The sequence below is a fragment of the Brachypodium distachyon genome, chromosome 3 (genome assembly GCF_000005505.3).
Source record: "Brachypodium distachyon strain Bd21 chromosome 3, Brachypodium_distachyon_v3.0, whole genome shotgun sequence".
In the NCBI taxonomy this organism is placed as follows: Eukaryota; Viridiplantae; Streptophyta; class Magnoliopsida; order Poales; family Poaceae; genus Brachypodium; species Brachypodium distachyon.
This window is the reverse complement of record NC_016133.3, coordinates 30036048-30054583: the sequence shown is the minus strand read 5'-3', so window position 1 is coordinate 30054583 and position 18536 is coordinate 30036048. Positions and strand designations below refer to the sequence as shown.

Sequence of the window (18536 nt, the reverse complement as noted above, 5' to 3'; positions counted from 1 at the left end):
CGAGCGCGGCGGCTGCTACCAGGAGTTCATCAACAGAATCAGGAAGGGGAGCAGCGGTGGCCGGCGGGAGTAGGCCGCTCGAGACGGGGGAAGGGATAGGCTGCCCAACCAAATCTGAGAACCGGTTGTTAACCCATCGTCTCTTATTCGGTTCTGAACTAAGCTATTTGGGCCCGAACGAAATTAGACCAACTTGTTTTCACGGGGAACCAAACCTAAACCAAACTGTTTTGACGCCCAGCCTATTCTCACCTGAACCAACACCGGTTTAACTGAACCAATCTCATCGTTCAAAAAAAAAAACTGAACCATTCTCAGGCCTACGCACAGAGAGGAGAGAAAACAAACACAGACTAGCTTAGCTCGATAGCTCGATGACTCAATCGTTCGAAGGCCCCTGTTTGTTTGGGCTTCAGTTTCTGGTGTTTTTAGCAATCTCAAAATCACTTCTCTCGTTTACAAATGAAGCTGAGAGACACCTGACGTGCTTCTCAGCTAGAAGCACCAAAAACACGGTCCGGAAGTGTTTGTCAGTTTCATGTGTAAACAGGAGAAATATTTTTGAGATTGTTAAAATCATCAAATGCTGAGCCAGAATCTCAACTAGAAGCATTAAAAACACGTCTCAAAGTGTTTTTCAGTTTCATGTGCAAACAAAAGAAATATTTTTAAGATCGTTAAAATCACCAAAAGCTGATGCAGAAGTTCCGGTCCGAAAACCCCAAGAAAACCGTACCATGCGATTGCCACACGCATGGTCGAGCGACGTGTCCGCGTCTCGTACGTACGTCCCACGCATGCTCAGACTCAGTACCGTCGCATCTTGTCGCGTGGCAGCTGCAGCACACGCGCAAGTGGCACGTACGTACTGTACAAGTGTACATGCCATGCACCCTCGTCCAGCCGCCAGAATCTGATCGATCGGTCCGGGTCACGTAACAACCGTACGCGCACGCCCTGCTCACGTACGTACGCTCCGTCGGCCGGCCGCGACATCGATCGGACACTCCGCGCCGTCGTGCGTCTCGTCTCGCGCGCTCACATGCATTCATGCGTGCTAGTAATAAATTTCGTCGGCGGGCGGGTCCGTCTCTGCCTGTCCGTTCCGGAGTCCGGACTGATCGTTCTCGGTCCTCCTGGATGACGTGCATGCCCTTCTTCGTGCTGTGCTTCGCGGCCGGCTGACGTCCATCAGCTTCACATGGTACTATGGTAGTCTTCGACTTACCCAGTTCCGAGATAACTCAGCCTGCTCAGCTCTGTTGTACTGTACTACAAAACTGCACAGATGATGTTGCTCCTGCTGGCAAAAGTTCTACACAAATTTGAGGATCCTATCGAGTGCAGCATTCACATACAAAGTAAAACCCGCAACGAGTGAGAGATGTTTCGTTTTCGAAAACTTACACAGTATGAATTACTCTGTCGCCCATCAATGAGCAATACGCAAATTAAACTTCAAGTATCAATTATACAACTATTTACGGGGCTTAAAAACTAGTTTGCCATTACAAAACTTTTTTCCAATATGAATTCCAGAGTATTAATAAGAACCAGAAATAATTAATCAATCATCATAAACCGGTAATTCCTACTATACTGACTCGTATCAAGGCTCACACGGAATCTCCAAGACAGCCGCGATGTGACATCAAGGACACCATCAAATATTCGGCAGATGTTTACATAGAAAGAATTGACCATCTCAATTTACAAACTTAAGATGGTCAATCATTACAAAATTCAAGACCAAGGCAGATCACAATCAGCGTGATCACCCAGCTGAGTATGTATACAACTGTATTTTGAGATAATACAACACGATTTTCCTCCCACATACATAAATGCACTAACACATGTACAAAGACTGAAACACGAAATGAATCGCAATGACTACTGGCTGACCTAGCTATCTATCCTCTCAAGAAATCTGAACAGTATGACGCCGCAACTCAAACCTGTATGAAAGGGAAAAATCCAAGATGACGTGGATACATGCACCAATACTCACTCCATCACGGGTTTTCAACTGGTCTTATAAAAATGTCCAGTCATCACGAATGCCGCGGAACAACCGTGAAGGTCAAGTCATGAGGCTGCAAAGCACCTTGAACAATTTCCTGCACCGTTTTATTCCGTCTACAAACCTCTGAGATTTCCGCAAATCGATCAGTCAAGGAACCAAGACTAGATCCTGATGATGCATCAGATATAATTGTCAAGAATCTTGAGCGTTCTGAATCTGTTAGGGCTTGGGGGGGTATAAGGGCAATGCAATCTCTTGTCCAATTCAACATATTGCCACCAAAAGCTCTGCTAAGGGACAGCAGAACATAAGAGACCTGCAAAGGACCATGCAGAAGATATGAAGTTCATCCTTCTCCCATCACTAATTTAAGACTCAGCAGAACAGTTTTTTTATAAGGAAGATTTTGTTTAAGCTCACAAGCAGGATTACGTATAAACACGAACATTCTCGAAATATCGCAGTAGCACAAAAGGCATAGCTGTATCAAGTGACAAAAGGAAATATCACAGAAGACATCATAACACATACCTCCTCCAAGCGACCAGATGGCAGCGCCCCTGTTAAGGAAGCAATCATAATTCTTGTAAGGGTTGCACCACGCTGAAGTACAATTGTGTTTATTAGTTCTCGGTACTTTTCTCCCTCAGGCGATTTCGCAAGATCAAAGGTGTCAGATAGAAAACATAGTATGGATTTGCAGGCCTCCCTGTAACATAGCATGAAAGATACAGCAACAGTTAGCCATTGCACTATCAGATAGAATCATAGAACAGGGATAAACAAGTATATCCAGCCCTTGCATAATCTGAATCTGAGACAATTCTAGCATCTGATAGTCTATTTAGGGTGTCTTAAGATGCAGGCAACCAACTTTTTAGATCTTATAAACCAGAAGTGTGGAAAACAACATGGATAGACTACAAAAATAACATTGAATGCTTTAAATTATTTTTTGATAGCATATTGTTGGAAAAAAAAACATAGTCAAATCTTGCATCGAGACTGAACCTAGTCAAGTGTGCCTTATATTTCTGAACAGAAGTCATGATTAATCTTCAAGAATCAAGATACTACCTGTGTTGTATAGTTATACCAGTCATTGCACAGTCAACCAATCTTGGAAACAACTCTGTAGGTACAAATAGATCAGGACAGTAACGAATACATCTTGACGCAAGCAGAAAACAATCATCAGCTATGTCTGGTCTAGCTGTAAAATCCTGCGACGTAGAGAACGAAATCCAATGAATTAGTTCCCGCTTTGTTAAATATGCTTCTGTGGGTTGAAAAGCAGGAATTACTTGAATTGTTCTGAGAAGCTGTATCGTATGGTTGAAGAGTGTCTGTATCAGACTTGCAAGATAGCTCGCACAAGATGGATCAGATCCAAATATCTATACATAAAATGGTGTCAGAAAATGTGAAATACAAATAAAAGTATATCTCTAGACTTCTGGAAAAAAAAGAACCTTGATAACTTCACTGGATAAGTACAGGAAGCAAGACTGATTGTGTTGCTGATATAGTGTTTGGATTTCTAGAAGCATTTCACCGATGGTGATTCCCATGAACCTCCCACATGTCCTTACCTGCAGCACGTAAAGAATAATATTAGCATGAAATTTTGGTGAAGAATCCACATGCATGTGGTGTTACAGTGACAATAGGAGTCAGCTAGGCAAATACTCCAATGCTCTCCATACAAGTAAAAGGCACACATCTGAAGATAAATAAAGGCATGATTTCCCATTTACCTACCATTTTTTTTTAAATGCTACTCTTGTACTAATTCCACCAACTCAGATTAATAAAAAAAAACTTACAGCAAATTTGCAAGATCGGCAGAGAGATTCCATGGTCCGTGTATCCCATGCCCGACTGCAAAAGATCAAATTAAAAAAGTAGGGATGGATGAGATCTTCCTTCTATAATTGTATATATAATACTAATAGGAACATCTCTTAGATTTTGCCTGGTTCCGATACTCACTGATCAAAGATGACTTTCAATGTGGGCCAATATCTATTCACAGCTTCAGCAACTACTTCTGGAAGTTTCACATTGCTGCAACAATTTGGAGATTAATACAAAATAAAATTTTGTAAAAGAAAAAGACAAATGGGAGGTCACCACCTAAAAATGCACGATAACCGGTCTATGTGAACGGTTAATTGCCGAGCAGGGACTTGTTGAAGAGTGTTTTCACCTTGCTGGATTATTTCCTGTTTTTTAAATAAAAAATTACCGAGGATTGTATTGACAGTTGACTAATGACTACCAAAGATTGCAACTCACCTGCAAGCTATTAATCACTGGCATGCAGATTAACTCCAGGGCTCTTCTAGCATGGTCTGGCGGAAGCGTCGTGATAACAACACTGGTAAGTGTCATACAAGAGCAAGTAAGGTGGAATGTTGAATACAGCCAAAAAAAGTAGTAATAATAGCTTGAGTGTGAAATGGTGGGAATTTAAGGAACCTTAAGGCTTCAACCAAATGCAATGAGTCTTCCGAAGAAACTTTATAACCACCAACTCCACTTATTGCAATATGATAAATCTGGAAAAGACCATCCAATGAACCCGAGAACTTTCCCCTACAGTCTTATCACACAAAAAAGGGACAAGTTAACTATATGATAATATTAAGAAACCTGTTATAAAATTTAAACAATTTAAACAATAGTACAAAAAGATGCTCCATAAACTATGCAATACCGCAATATATCATCACACCTTCGTATATTAAAATAGCACTATCAATACAAATGGGAAGATACACAATAATTACTTCATTCCAGCCAGACAGACCCATGGTAAGATGTGGATATGCCATACCTTCACATATATACTTAAATGCCATAGAAGCAGCTGCAGCTGTATCCTCTGATGTGCTCATACCCTTGTTGAGAATATCAACTAAAGGTGGTAGGATCGGCAGTTCAGCTGGTGCAGCGTCAATCCATTTTGAAAATGCTCCAATAGTTGAACAAACTGCAAGATTCAAGCGTATTTGAACTCCCATTGTCATCATAATCAAGCTAGGAAAACCGAATCACACCAGACTCCTGCCAAACAGCTATACACAAACAGCCCTAACTTACCATAAACCCAACCAGCCATCACAGGCAGTAACTAGCTACGGTCTACATGCAATTCCTAATGCTATTCACAGTGTATGGTTTAAAAAATAAACTATGCACTATCAATTACACAAAAACAAACCTGTCTGTAGCAGTAGTTCTTGATGAGGTAACCTGGGAAGCAATGGCATAACCTTCAAAGAACAGCATCAGCACATTATCGTCACAAGCTAGCACCCGTTATGAATATGGTAGTAAATAATTGTGGTGAGGCACAGAGAAACTAGCCATACAAAGAGAAGATCTTACAGATCAGAAGTTGGCATAATCAAGATGCCATTCGTACCTGTGGTAATATTTCCTTCTCTTCAACCGAGACTGATTTAGCAATGGCTTGTATACAGAACAGAGCAGCCTCTACAGGTTGCCAATTCTGATTCTGTTCGGCGCAGCTTCCACATGCCTGAAATCCAAAAGCATATGGGTTTTATTACAGAGAACTAAGCAAATTTCTTAGTTGGATTAGGAAGCTCGGCGAATAATCATCAGTATCTAAGATAGAAGAGATTAAATTACTCCATACTGATATTAGAGTAAAATACACTGAAGGTCCTAATTCTTTTCTAAAGGTGCCAAGTTAGTTCCTAATCCTTTTTTTAAGTTGTTCACCACAAGTTCTAAGTGTGTGCCTCCTCGTCTGACCGGGTGACATAGCCGTTTGACCAGCACCACGTAGAGCCCACCTGTTAGGTAACAAGTTGGAATGTAATTTGCCAAAAAAAAAATATGCCTCCTCCTTTCTTTCTCTCCAGGTGAGTTCAGGCCTATATGGCAATCAAACATGTTACCCGATAGGTGGGCACAGGTCTACGTGGCGCTGGTCAAATGGCCACGTCACCCGGTCAAACGAGGAGGCATACACTTAGAACTTGTGATGAACAACTTAAAAAAGTATCAGGACCCGAACGTGCATTTTCAAAGTTTAGAGACTAACTTGACACCTTTAAAAACGAATTAGGATCTGCAGTGTATTTTACTCTTAACTATCTGAAAAAGAGAAAATCAATTGTGCAACTATGGTATAAGATGGATGGATAAGAACTTATGATAGTATTGTGCTGAGTATACGACATAAACACGCAAACAAGAAGTTCATTTCATACAGTTTGCATAAGTTACAGCGGCTGAACCTGCAACTAGCATGAGTTAATGGCTTAATGCACAAGATATTCAAAACTATGTGATTGTGAAAAACAAGAGACGGTGCATATAGCTAATATACTACAGTTAACTAAATTTGTTAAATACATATTCATTTATGACTCAGTGCCAACAACAAAAAATCCACACATCAATAAGTGGAAACCCACATGATAGACTATATACAAAAACTAAGAAACTGTTGCGGTGCAATAGGAAAAGTATAGATACCAGTGCCAAGCAGCAAGCAGAAATTTCTCTTAGGAAGGGAATTGTTGAACATACAAATAGACTCGCCACAAGATTGTGGCAAGTAACACAGATGGATAAGAAAATAGCTGAACTCACTTGAATTAGCTTCATGAATAGTATTTTTAGTGTTGAGTCACCTCCAAGAACATCAGTTGCATCAATTAGCACGTCACTAACCGCTGAAAAACAAATGGATCTGAAATTACATGGCAATTGTATAAAATAGCCAATGAACTGCAAAGTAACTCAGCTCAAAGAGATCAGATAGTATTACCATATCTAGCATGTCTGAAATCCCTCCGGTCTTCCTCTGAAAAAGTGTGGTAGTCCTCAGGATATTCAACTCGGGAACTGACCTGATTCGGTAAATCAAAACAGCATGAAATGAACAGGTGATTATCCCAATAAACTATACATGGAATGAACTGGTTAGTTAGCACCACAAAAGGTGGATAAGTGTCTCCCCTTTTTTATCATCAGAAAAGAAGACGATTACTTAACAGTCTCTACCCCCTCAAAATACATACCAGAGACACAAGAATTTCAAACGGAGGACGGAATATTTGCATCCTTCTGTTTCTCTCAGCTTCAATTGACATCTCAGATCCACACGATGCATATGAGTCCCTAAAATGTTTAAGCACTTAACTGGTTGTTTTCTCAAGTAATTTAAGTAATAATATCTTAGTAAAGTTACCTCCCAGTCAGGTTACGTTTAAGATGGTGCCAGAAATTAAACGTCATGGAGGAGATGTCAAATTCTGAATGAGAAGTAACCTCTAGTAGTGCATTCACTATTTCCATGGCATCACCTGAACATTTAAAATACGAAATGCAAGCACAATGCTTAAATGGCCACACTGATCTCCGTTTCTTTTATACAACATAAAAAAAACATATTTTAGATCGCCATCATCTATCAAGTATTACCTGTTGCAATCAAGTCGACATAAGAATCACCCATGTCTGCAAACAAACGAGCGATAGCTTTTACGTCTTCTTCATCCTGATAATGAAAAATGAGTTATCAGGGGGGGATACGCAGATACACATGCTGATCATCAGATCATGCACTCATGGCACAAAATGTTAAAGGGAACAATAAAAGGATCCATAGAGCAAGACAAGATTTTTGCCAGACAAAAGGTAAATACAACATGCTCACTGCATTTCAGAATTCAAGGATCTGATTGATGTCACATAATAGAAACAGCCTTCTATAGAGCAAGAACCAAGATAAATTGAGATTCATATCAAATTTGCTCAATTTGATAATATTACTGTCCACAATGGATATACAGAAAATATATTGCGCGCACGTTCGTGCGTTTGTTCGGCTGCGCGACACGCTCGAGCGCTATTGCGATGCGCTGCCTGCCGCCTGCTGCGCTACTTTGCTTTTGCTAATCGGGAAGGGCACAACCCATGCATGCACTTGTGTTTGTTATAGCAGCATGCATGCTCTCTGCATGTACTTTTTTTAATAGTTATTTTGAAAACTCAAAATGTTTTGTAGATTGTTTGTCCGATTCACAATCTGTTTTCACTGTTGACTTCGTATCGATGAGAGCTTCAAAAGTAGATCTCTCTCATATGTTTTTTCAACAAATTATTTGACCCTTCTGTTACCATGCGGTAATGCAAAAGTTACCACACTTGTTTAAGAAAAGTTACCATGCGCTAATGTATTCCTAACACAACACTATTTCATATATATATATTGGGTGGCAACTTTACCACGTGGCAACTTCGATGCACAAATCGCCACCATATGAAGTTATGACGTGGTAATTTATTACTAATAGGGTGGCATCATATATTATTAGGTGGTGATTTACATATTATTGGATGGTACCATTGAAACAAAAATCGCCACCGTATTTTATATATAATTGACACGTGGCATTATGTTACTAATAGGGTGGCAACTTCATATATTATTGGGTGGTGACATTACATATTATCGGATGGCGAATCAGGCTGCTTGTACACAAATTGTAATCGAGGGTGGATCGAGCGGTGGTCCCTCTCCCGCAAGGCTTGCACCGGGGAGGAGCTCTGCACACTCACTACACCCGGACGAGACCAGGGTTGTGACGACGGAATCAAGCTGGTGGAGCGAGCGGTGTGTGCTAGATTTTGACCGAAATGGATGGACGTACAACGTTTAAATGTGGTCCTTAGGGTCGCAATTTATCGGCATGACGGCATTAGGGGTGGCAATTTGTGTTCATTAGAGGTGACAGTTTGTCTACATTAGGATGTCAATTTGTGTTCAAAGAGATGGCAATCATCGTGCATTAGGGTGGCAATTTGTTTTCATCGAAGGTGACAACTTGTGTGCATTAGGGGTGGCAATTTTATGTTCATCAGAGGATGGCAATTTATGTGCATTATGGGAGTGGCAATTTGTGTCCATTACAGACGACAAGGAGATGAGTTTGTGTGAGGCATTTTAAATGGAGATGGTATCTCGATTGGAGTGAAGGAGATGCAGGATGCTGCGGTGGGTGCTAGATTTTGACCAAGATGAATGGAGGCACATGGCTATTTGTGTTTCATTACGGGGTAACTTCACACGTTACAAGGTGGTAACTTCATTAGTTCTTTGAGGGTAACTTTTAAGCCCAAAAAAAGGTTCGTCGGAACATGTCAATATGGGATCTAGTTTTGAAGATCTCGTCAAGACAAATCCAATGGCGAAGACGGATCATAAATCAAGTACACCGTTTGAGAGAGAACATATTTTGAAATTCGTTACTACAAAATGCTGGACGTGATTCTATATGCATGCATGCAATCTATTTTTTTTACTATTTGCATGTAAATTACTCGGGCATGCATGATGTCCATGGATATAACCAACTTTCTTATTCTAGGATCTTACACTGAACTGAAGGATTTGTGAAGTTCACTAATAAAATTAAAAAACGAAATCAAAATGTCCGGCCTTCCCCACATAAAAGGATTCATCTAAAAAGAGTTAGGTGTAGGTGTAGGTGTACCTTAGGTAACATATTCTAAATAAAAAGCAACTTAGTTATTGTTCAAATACCTGGGTTAAGAACAAGGTAACAAAAATGAGCCAGAGAACATAAATGCAGAATATTGGAAAAGACGCTGTACCTTAGAAGAATCTTTCAGATGCTCTTTGAGACCCATCACATGAGGGATGAGAATTTGAATCAGCGGAAACTGTTCAGTGATGCCACTAGAATCTCGAGATACAGTAAAATGTATCAACTCAGAGGTAACTGGTATTTAGAGACAAGTACATTAGCAAGCTGATAACAAAAGTCAGAGCAAATAATATGTATCGTAGTTTAACTAATTGCAGGCATTCATGATAACTATGGTAGGCCTGTTTGGCCAGGTTTAGCTTATCCATAGGTAGCCTTTTACGCTTCTTTTGCTAGCCCGAAAGGCCAGCTTACATGACAACCTTGAAAAGCTATTGGAACAATTATGATCTTACAAAATCATCAAGCATGAGAGATAAGTGGATCCATCAGAAACAAAAAGTTCATGATCCTAGCAATGCCAACAGATAGTAATTTTTGCGGTGAAGCGGCAGCATAGCAGTATGTGAACCAAGATCTTGGCAACAACGACACGACAGGAGCAGCAACATATAGGCTCCGATCTTCACAATGGTTGATGGGTGCACCAGATGTAAAAATGGCAAGCTCTTATCCACCCGCAGTTTGCAATCTTGGTTGTGTGGGCAAGAGAGGTGAAGGAGAGATCGCAGGACATAAGAAGCCCACAGGGAAATCGAAGAAGCCGCCATATTCAGGCCACATGTTTTTGCTCAAGAAAATAGCTGCAGCTTCACAATCTGACTTGAGCCAAAAAAAAATAAAAAATAGCCAACTGTTTAGCCAAGCTGGGGCTTATTATTGTAATGAAGTTGCAGTTGAAACTTAGATTATTCAATCTACACTCTACTGAGCTCCAGACAGAGGTGCTGCTACAGAGCATGGAAGAAGAGGGTGGAACAGAGAGCCTGCGAAGCAATCAGTGTTTGTGATGGAGCATCAAGACCGAGGAGGATGACGTAACCAAGCAGCTGGTAAGAAAGCCACACACACATCTAGGAAAATCATCTAAGAAGTCCTGATCTGTCACTGTAGGGCTGCGGCCAACATCTTCGACACCTAGAGCCAGACCTTGGTTGCAAAAGAGCACATATGTGAACCTGCACTAACACTCGCCCATGTTTCATCCACCTCTAGTAACCAGCTCCAGATATTGTGTTTTATAGTTAAACTAGTTGAAACCAACTCAAGCGTGACTCGTTTCTTTCACCTGTGGAGACCTACACCAGAAATCTATTTTTGTTTAAAACCTACTAAGCGTTAATTGCTTTTCCACTTGGTTTTGATTCAAACTTTGTAGACATGACCCTACAAATTGTTGAAACCTCATAATCCCAAATTCATACTGTTCCGTAGAAACTACAAGATTATAAATGAGTTAGAACAAACATCCATAGTTGGTTTGCGATCTTCCTTTAATCTTTATTATCCCTAAATTCAACGTAACAAATAAAAGAAATACCATTGTAGTTTCTAGTGCCTAGAACAACATTTGCACGGTAGATAGTCAGAAACAAATATAAATCTGTGAACTTTGCAATCTCATAAAAACTGAATAAGATGAACACCAGTAAATCACTATGGTAGTAAGAGAACAAGAGATGCACTAAAAATAGCAAATGTTGCATATACAAACAATACCATTTACAGCTGCCTCCAGAAACTGATCAGTGTTCAACGAAGAGAGTGACGTATGAACCAAAGGATGTGAAGCAAGGGTAGATGCGGAGACTCTGAGGAAAAATAACACTTCCATAAATTCATGAGGCCAATGCAGTTAGTGAACATTAGTAATAGTATGAATAGAAAATGTTAGGTGTACAGCAACAGTTACATTCTCAAGGAATAAAGTATTACTATATCAAAATCCCAGAAGCTGCATACCCATGACAGAAACGAAGCCAAGAAGCAAAACCCTCCAAAACCTGTGAAATAAACAACCAGGATTAGTTGCCAAAATACACATAGTCCTGCCGTTGCATAACTGTGTTTAGGAATTGCATATATATGTAGTTCTGGGTTCAGGGAAGCATATTGAGGCAATAATTAAAATATGGTATCCAGAAAAGATAAGAGTCAGAAGTTAGGTTGTCCACAGGGGCAGAGCTTTGTGTACACCAACAAGGGCCCCTCCAAAGTTTTGCAGACGATTAAAGAAAGTAATATATTGTAGGTCTGCCAGGTGTTTAAACTAGAGATTAGCCCCTTTTTTCTATGCATTATGTTCTCCTACAAACCATGGCCCCACATGTTCAAAAACAAGTGTGTAACCATCTAAGTTAGATTGTGACCATGTGGAACATGAAAATCACATTTGCCTGTACCGAGATGCCAAGCACATTATAGACGTCCCAATGTTGTAACCAGCAAAGAGAACAGCAACCAAAAGATGCCTCTCAAGTAAAGTACTTTCAACTACATGTCCTATTGGCCAAAACAGAGAGGAGTAATAACTACATCTCCTAGTAGCCAAAACAAAGGGAAGTAGCAACAAAATTTCCTAGTGTCCAAACTCCAAAACAAAGAGAAGTAGCCCAGAGAGGTCTCAGTTTTGGAAGGATTTTGCATATGCATGCAAGATACATAACAAGTAAACAACAGGGGGGAAAAACCTCAGCTTACTGCCCAAATAGTAAATAAACTCCATATTCAGGGTGGACATCCGGATTCTGGGTCGAGCTAATGGTGGCTCGGATCAACTTGGGCTCGGCCCAATGGGAAGAAAGCCTGAGCCAAGCTTAATATTCAAGCTCATTTTGATACGTCCAGCTCAACGAGCCACATAGATTCAGGCCCACAACAGATCAGCCTCTTTGGCCCAGCAATCCAGCTAGGGTTAGCCTGGCCGAACGCCCAAGCACCCGATTCGGCCAATCCTGACCTCCGCACCGCCGCTGCTCAGCACTCGCCGCCTGCAACAGCACTCGCCCCTGTTTCCTTCTTCCAAAATCGCTGCTGTCACGCTCGCCGGCTCGCCACATGCTATGGAGCAGCAGAAGACGGAGGCCAAGGAGAAGGAACTGCTGGCTGCTGTGCTGCCGGTTGCTGGGCGCTGCTGATTACTGCTGCGCTGTTGCTGCACTGCAAATGCTGATGTTCCTTTACTGCACTGCTAATGCTGCTCCGGTGCTTTACTGCACTGGCTCACGACCCAGCCCAAGCCAGGCAGTAGCTCGAGCTGAGCCTGCTCCGGTGGCTCGCCAGCAGCCTCGGGCTGAGCCAGTTCGGCTCGCTGTTCCCGAGCTTTTGTCAAGCTCGGCTCGTATCCACCCTAACTCCGTAGCACATACTTCAAGACAATCAGTTCTCATTATATTTTGTACTGGACTACTGATTGAGTTGTCTCAATTATTTTGCAACATGTGTACAAATCTCATTATTTCAATGCCTTCCCTTTAGGTGGGGTGTGGGGGTGAGTATCCCCTTTTATCATGCATATGCAACATGTTTCCTATCCCTAACCACTTCACTAAGTAAACTTTGGTTCGTGTCACAAAAAGCGATCTTCACAGAAAAGAAATTAACCTGTTCTTTTAGCTCATCCAAACCCAAGCAGGCAGTCAATAGACTAAGAGCAACATCAGCTGATGAACAAAGGTCATTCTCGAATTGCCTGCGCCTTTCAGGACGAACAGCTATTTTATAACTAGAAGTTTCCTGCAGGATAGCATAGAAGTAAGTTCAGTTTCACCTAGAAAAATGTATAATATCTTTAAAAAAAGAAATATATATAACATAGACTAGTGAATGCCAGAATATACTGGTTCTTAACTAAGGGCCAGTTCTTTTTGGCTTCGGCTTCTCCAGAAACGGCTTAAGCTTCTCTACCCACAGAAACCGTAGTGGAGAGAAGCCCATTAGAAACTTCAGTCCAGTTCTTTTCGGCTTTTGTGGTAGGGGAGTTTTCAGATATAAAGACCGTAATACCCTGACCCAAACTGGCTCATAATTCATATCAAGAACTGCATATCTTAACTAGCTCATAATAATTCATATCGAACTGTAACATACATCAAAGACATCAAAGACACAGGGGAGACATCCACAAAGATCAAAAATTTCTACTCGTATCAAAATCATTCATTGGTACTACTCCAAATACAACACAAAATCAGAATCAGGATCAGCATATGAAAATATCTTCAGGTTTCTTGTTGGAACGAAGGACAGAGCTCGCCGGGCAACAGCATGTGCGGCGGAGGAGTTCAGGCGCCGGCGGCAGAGTAGATCCGGTCAGGACAGAGGAGATCAGGTCATCAGGGCGAGGAGGACGGAGAAGAGACGGCCGGCGAGTAGAGGCGGCTGGCGGCGACGGCCACGAACCAGAAGGGCGGCGACCCTCGCATCTCCGACGAACTAGAAGGGCGGCGGCCCTCGCCGTGCCGAAGAATCAGAAGGGCCACGGCCTCGCATCTCCGACGAACCAGAAGGGCGGCGGCGGCTCGAACCCTAGTCTCAACTGGAGAAGATGAGGAAAGGAGGCAGGAGATGGCTCGCGATGGGGATTGCACGGGAGAAAGAAACAAATCGGTACGCGGTGGCATTTGTCATGTAATTAGAGCGTCTTTTGGGGGCAAAGAAAGGTGGGATTTTTTAGAAGCCCAGGAAGCTACCCTAGACCAGCTTTTTCTCATATGAAGGATTTTAGGGGTTGGGCTGCTCCTAGAAACTGGTTGGAATCGAGTTCTTTTCGGCTTCAGCTGCTGTGGACCTAGAAGCCGGTTTAGAAGCCGAAAAGAACTGGCCCTAATTGTATTAGGATAATCTAGTCACTTAATCATTGAATGTGTTGGACCACGAGATTTTGATTAGATGATGTATATCACTCAACTGAACTCAAACATGATCACCATGACAAATATATGATCAGTACAATATATTTGTGTGTTTTAAAAAAAACCTGGTTAAAATATTTCAAAGCTCTAGGAAAATCTCATATTGTATCTATGGATGTGATTCATCAATGATCTACTTTATTATTAACATAATAGCAACAAGACCACTGACCGCCCATTGACTATTAGAGAACCTTTTGCAAGTGGTGAAAAGACGAGGAAAAGGTCGAACACTTTACTTTTCCTCAAATCATAAGGTGGCATTACAACTTTAAGTGGCCTACTGAAACTTCAGCTCAAAATAGCTCTGTAGTTATCCTTTTCTCTCCATTAAATAGGGGATATGACGACAGCATTTGAGACTATAATAGGCGTCCATATCAAGCTAAGAAATGTTCATGTACCTGTGGCAAAATAATAAGCAGTTCAAGGAAGCTTGGGATGAACTCTTGTTGAGATTTCATCTCATCACCTAGCCAATTCACAATTCCACCACCTCCCCAGTCCTCCACAGGAACATGCACAGCCAGAGCAGCAATTGCAATGCAAATCTGGAGTTGACAGAACAAGTGGTGTTGTCAATAGAATTGTGTCAGTGTAAAATATGCCTGCTTAATTCAATCATTTACCTGTGTTCTAACTTTTGGCGGTCCTTTATTAAATTTCTTCAGCAATTTCTGCAGATGTAGCACAGTTAAACAAAACAAAAAAAATTAACTTTAGCAAGATCAACCAGAGATAACAATTACCGTCCAGAGGGGGCCATGACAGTAGAACATATTATTTATTGCAAACTTGTAAAACTGACTTTCAATAGATTGTAGTGCAAAACAGTTCACAAATTCTACTGTTAAAGAACTTCAAAAGCTGCTACTTACATAAAGAGAATCTTGCAATGGTCGAAAAGCTTCCGAGGGCAACTCTTCAAAGTCTCTTTGCACCTAAAACGCAATCATGTTAAAAAAAACATCATTCAGCGTTACATTAATTAACAAGTCCCTACATGGCTTGAAACGAATACAGTAATGCTATTGATGTGTGTTTTACCTTGCTTCTGAGGGTCTGAGAACAGAACATGAGAGTCTCTAAGTTACTGCTTTCATCATGAAGTAAGCTGTCAGCTACCTGCATAATGAGATTACAAGAACAGAAAATGATTCTATGCCTTCAAGTTAACTATCGACCACAAAATAAACAAGATGGCATGGTGTAAATAAAATATCCACGATAATCCAAAGCAATCTAGAAATCTAAAAGGAACCCTGCATTTGCTACGAACAGACTGCACTTGCAATTAAAAGAATGAAGATACAGTGAAAACAAATGGAAGAACCATCAAAGTTTCAAGGATTTTTTTCTCGATTGGTACACGTCACGCAAACATCAATGGTCACAGAACCTATGCTCACTCCATTATACTCAATCGCTGCACTTTAGCAGCAAGTACAAAAGTTTGGGTAGCCAGTGGCCCGCAACTACAGATTGCAACCAAACTAACAGCAAGAACTGAACAAAAGCAGAATCTAATCTTGCAGCAAATTTCGCCTACATTTAACTTGCAGCAAAGTTCAGTACACAACTTGAACTCAATCTCCCATCATCTAAGCAGTTCATCATCGATAGTCACTAGCTTAAATCAACCGAAACTAAAAGGCACTTACAGGGTCCAAACAAATGAATACTTACTGGAAGCTGTTTCCAGACTCTTGACACGCCAATAGATACTAAAGCAGCTATACAATATCGGTTCCACTCACAGCCTGAAATCGAACTCTAACAAATGCTCAGCCACTAGAGAAGCAGAAGAAAAACCACTTCCCAACAAATCTAATCTCACACTGCTGGATCACTCCAAAATCACACAAATTCTGCGCCTCTCCAGACAAAAAATTCACAGAAACCCTCCCAAATCCTGCCGGCACACCCCGAATTCAACGCCTAAAATCGTCATACGCCGACCAACTCACGGCTGTACTCGACCGACCATGCTGGGGCACGAATCGGATCGAGCCTGGCACGCACCTGCCACGCGTCGAGTGTGTGCTGGAACTTCTGCAGCCAGCGGTCGGCGGCGGTGCGGATGGTGTCGTCGGGGTGGTGGTACAGTGCCGCGAGCGCCTCCTTCACCGTCGCCGTGGCCTGCGCCTCCATGCCGCCGCGTGGACCCTCTCCACGCCGAACCCTGCCTCCTCTTCCTGCTCTCGCCGCCGCAGCGCACTTCCGGCGGATGATTTCGCTGGATCTGCCGCCGACGATTGGGGGACGCCGGGTAGGGTTTTAGGGAGGAGAAGAAATTTGAAACGGAGGAGAAGCGAGCATAGCAGAGAGAGCGCTTGGGCGTGCGGGATTCGATTCCACGATTCGACGGACTGGGGGTCGGAGACGCCAGACGAGTTGTTTGCTTCGATTTTCTTTTCCGTTTTTGTTTAATGGGAGATGACAATTGTTGTGAGCTGTGCCTGTCTCTCTATGCGCGTGGGCCCGGGACCTCGGTGTACAGTACAGCCGTTCGCTGATTTCCTTTTGGTCGGAAGATTTGGAAGTGTAGCGTCTTTAGAGATTCTTAGGTCCTGTTTGGACTTCACGGCTTGATTGCTGGATCAGGTGAAGTTATCCAGACATCCTAAACTTCATATGTTATGTGAAGTGGAGCGACACAATTTTTTAGTTCATTTTATTAGAATAAAAAAAAAGGTGTTTCATCTGTTCCACTTCACCTAAAAGTGGGATTAATTACCCACCAATGATACCCATTAGTCGTTTTGGTCTCGAACCGTTATCATCGAACAGAACCCAACTCATCTTCTTCCTCCTGTTCACACATTCATTTTCCCAATGGCACCACATCTCTCTCCCACGAAATCCCCTCCATAGCGGCCTCCGGCGAGCCTGCTCTCCTACTCCGGCAAGCCCGTGGTCCATCTCAGGCAAGTCGCCGCTGCTTTCCTGTGGTTCGACGCTGCCACCGCCCGGATTTGCCGTCGCCCAGATTTGCCGCCGCCTCCGCTTCCTGAGGACGCCAAGACCGGGATTCACTGCCGCAGCTCCTCCGGATTGCACCGCTGCCACCGGATTCGCTAATGTTTGTATGTGAACTATTTCGATTAGTTTTCTTGGAGAAAATTTCAGTTCATGATCCGTAGCACATTGCATCAGTTTGCTCGAAAGTCAGATGGGTCAGTTTTTCCTAACCTGGAGCTTACTCGGATTGCTGTTGGGATTTTTGATTCGAAGGTTAGATGGATCTCTAAGTTCAATCCGTGTGATGGAACTGAATTTTTTGAAATATTTGTGTACTAGCTCGCAACCCATTCTTGGGAATGTTAAAAATCAGCGATGAACACTCATTCTTACAGGTCTGCCATATACCAAATTATGTGGTTTTGATTGTGCCTTTTCTTTTTCTTTTTTCTTTTGAGCGCAGTGTAATTTCATGAATGGAACCTAGATCTGAAGCCAACCTAGTAGCCAAACACATTTCTACTACTCTGGAGCACTCAGGTGGAGTGAAGTTTAGAGGTGAAGTGAAGCTAAGGTGAAGTCGAGCTCTCCCAAACACGCTCTTAATTGTAAATCCATTTGGTTGGAGTACTTGCTAAGACCTCGCATTCAGATTATGTTATACCTGCTTTAACATACGAGTAATATATTTCCAGCTTTTCTTCTAAAGAAAGATTATGTCATACAATGGGTCGGTTTAGTTTTATGCGGAAAGAAAGTTTGCTATTAAGTTGCTTGGTTTTTAGTTAGAGAGAAGTCGACATGCTTGCCAATTGGATCTTAATACAACATCAAACGTGGACGTGGAGGGAGTGCAGATGACACTCAGATTTTATTCCAATGACTCTGATGTGTCAACTGAGATTTAGCTATTTTTCTTAAAAATTAGACGACTAAGATATAACAACACCAAAAAATGCGGTGGCTTTAGGTTTAGGCATTAGGGCATGGATAGTAGGGTGCTGTTAGTTTTCTATTAACAATGTCATAATTGCTAATGTAAGAGAGAGAAACAAAAAAAGATTGTAAACCTTCTCTTGA

General features: G+C 41.9%; 1 protein-coding gene across 1 annotated transcript; it reads right to left on the bottom strand.

Annotated features, from left to right (window-relative positions):
* Positions 1-1646: 1646 nt before the first annotated feature.
* Positions 1647-16906, bottom strand: LOC100840542 (transportin MOS14). The gene is made up of 27 exons (XM_010236521.3): positions 16518-16906; positions 15543-15620; positions 15374-15436; positions 15125-15172; positions 14900-15046; positions 13186-13317; positions 11545-11585; positions 11302-11393; positions 9689-9816; positions 7493-7568; positions 7260-7374; positions 7090-7189; positions 6837-6918; positions 6659-6741; positions 5457-5573; positions 5253-5304; positions 4866-5021; positions 4508-4631; positions 4325-4406; positions 4163-4251; positions 4019-4093; positions 3853-3907; positions 3499-3618; positions 3331-3423; positions 3104-3249; positions 2558-2735; positions 1647-2342 (listed from the first exon to the last, which is right to left on the bottom strand). The coding sequence occupies exons 1-27, from the start codon at positions 16644-16646 to the stop codon at positions 2055-2057; spliced, it is 2889 nt and encodes a 962-aa protein (XP_010234823.1). The 5' UTR covers positions 16647-16906; the 3' UTR covers positions 1647-2054.
* Positions 16907-18536: the final 1630 nt, after the last annotated feature.

Excerpts from the sequence above, each read along its gene's own strand:
- LOC100840542 (XM_010236521.3), bottom strand. The coding sequence starts at position 16,646 with ATGGAGGCGCAGGCCACGGCGACGGTGAAGGAGGCGCTCGCGGCACTG. Across the intron at positions 11,586-13,185 it reads TGGATGAGCTAAAAGAACAG|GTTTTGGAGGGTTTTGCTTC; the intron begins GTTAATTTCTTT and ends TTTATTTCACAG. Across the intron at positions 9,817-11,301 it reads TCTGGAGGCAGCTGTAAATG|TTACCTCTGAGTTGATACAT; the intron begins GTATTGTTTGTA and ends TCTAAATACCAG.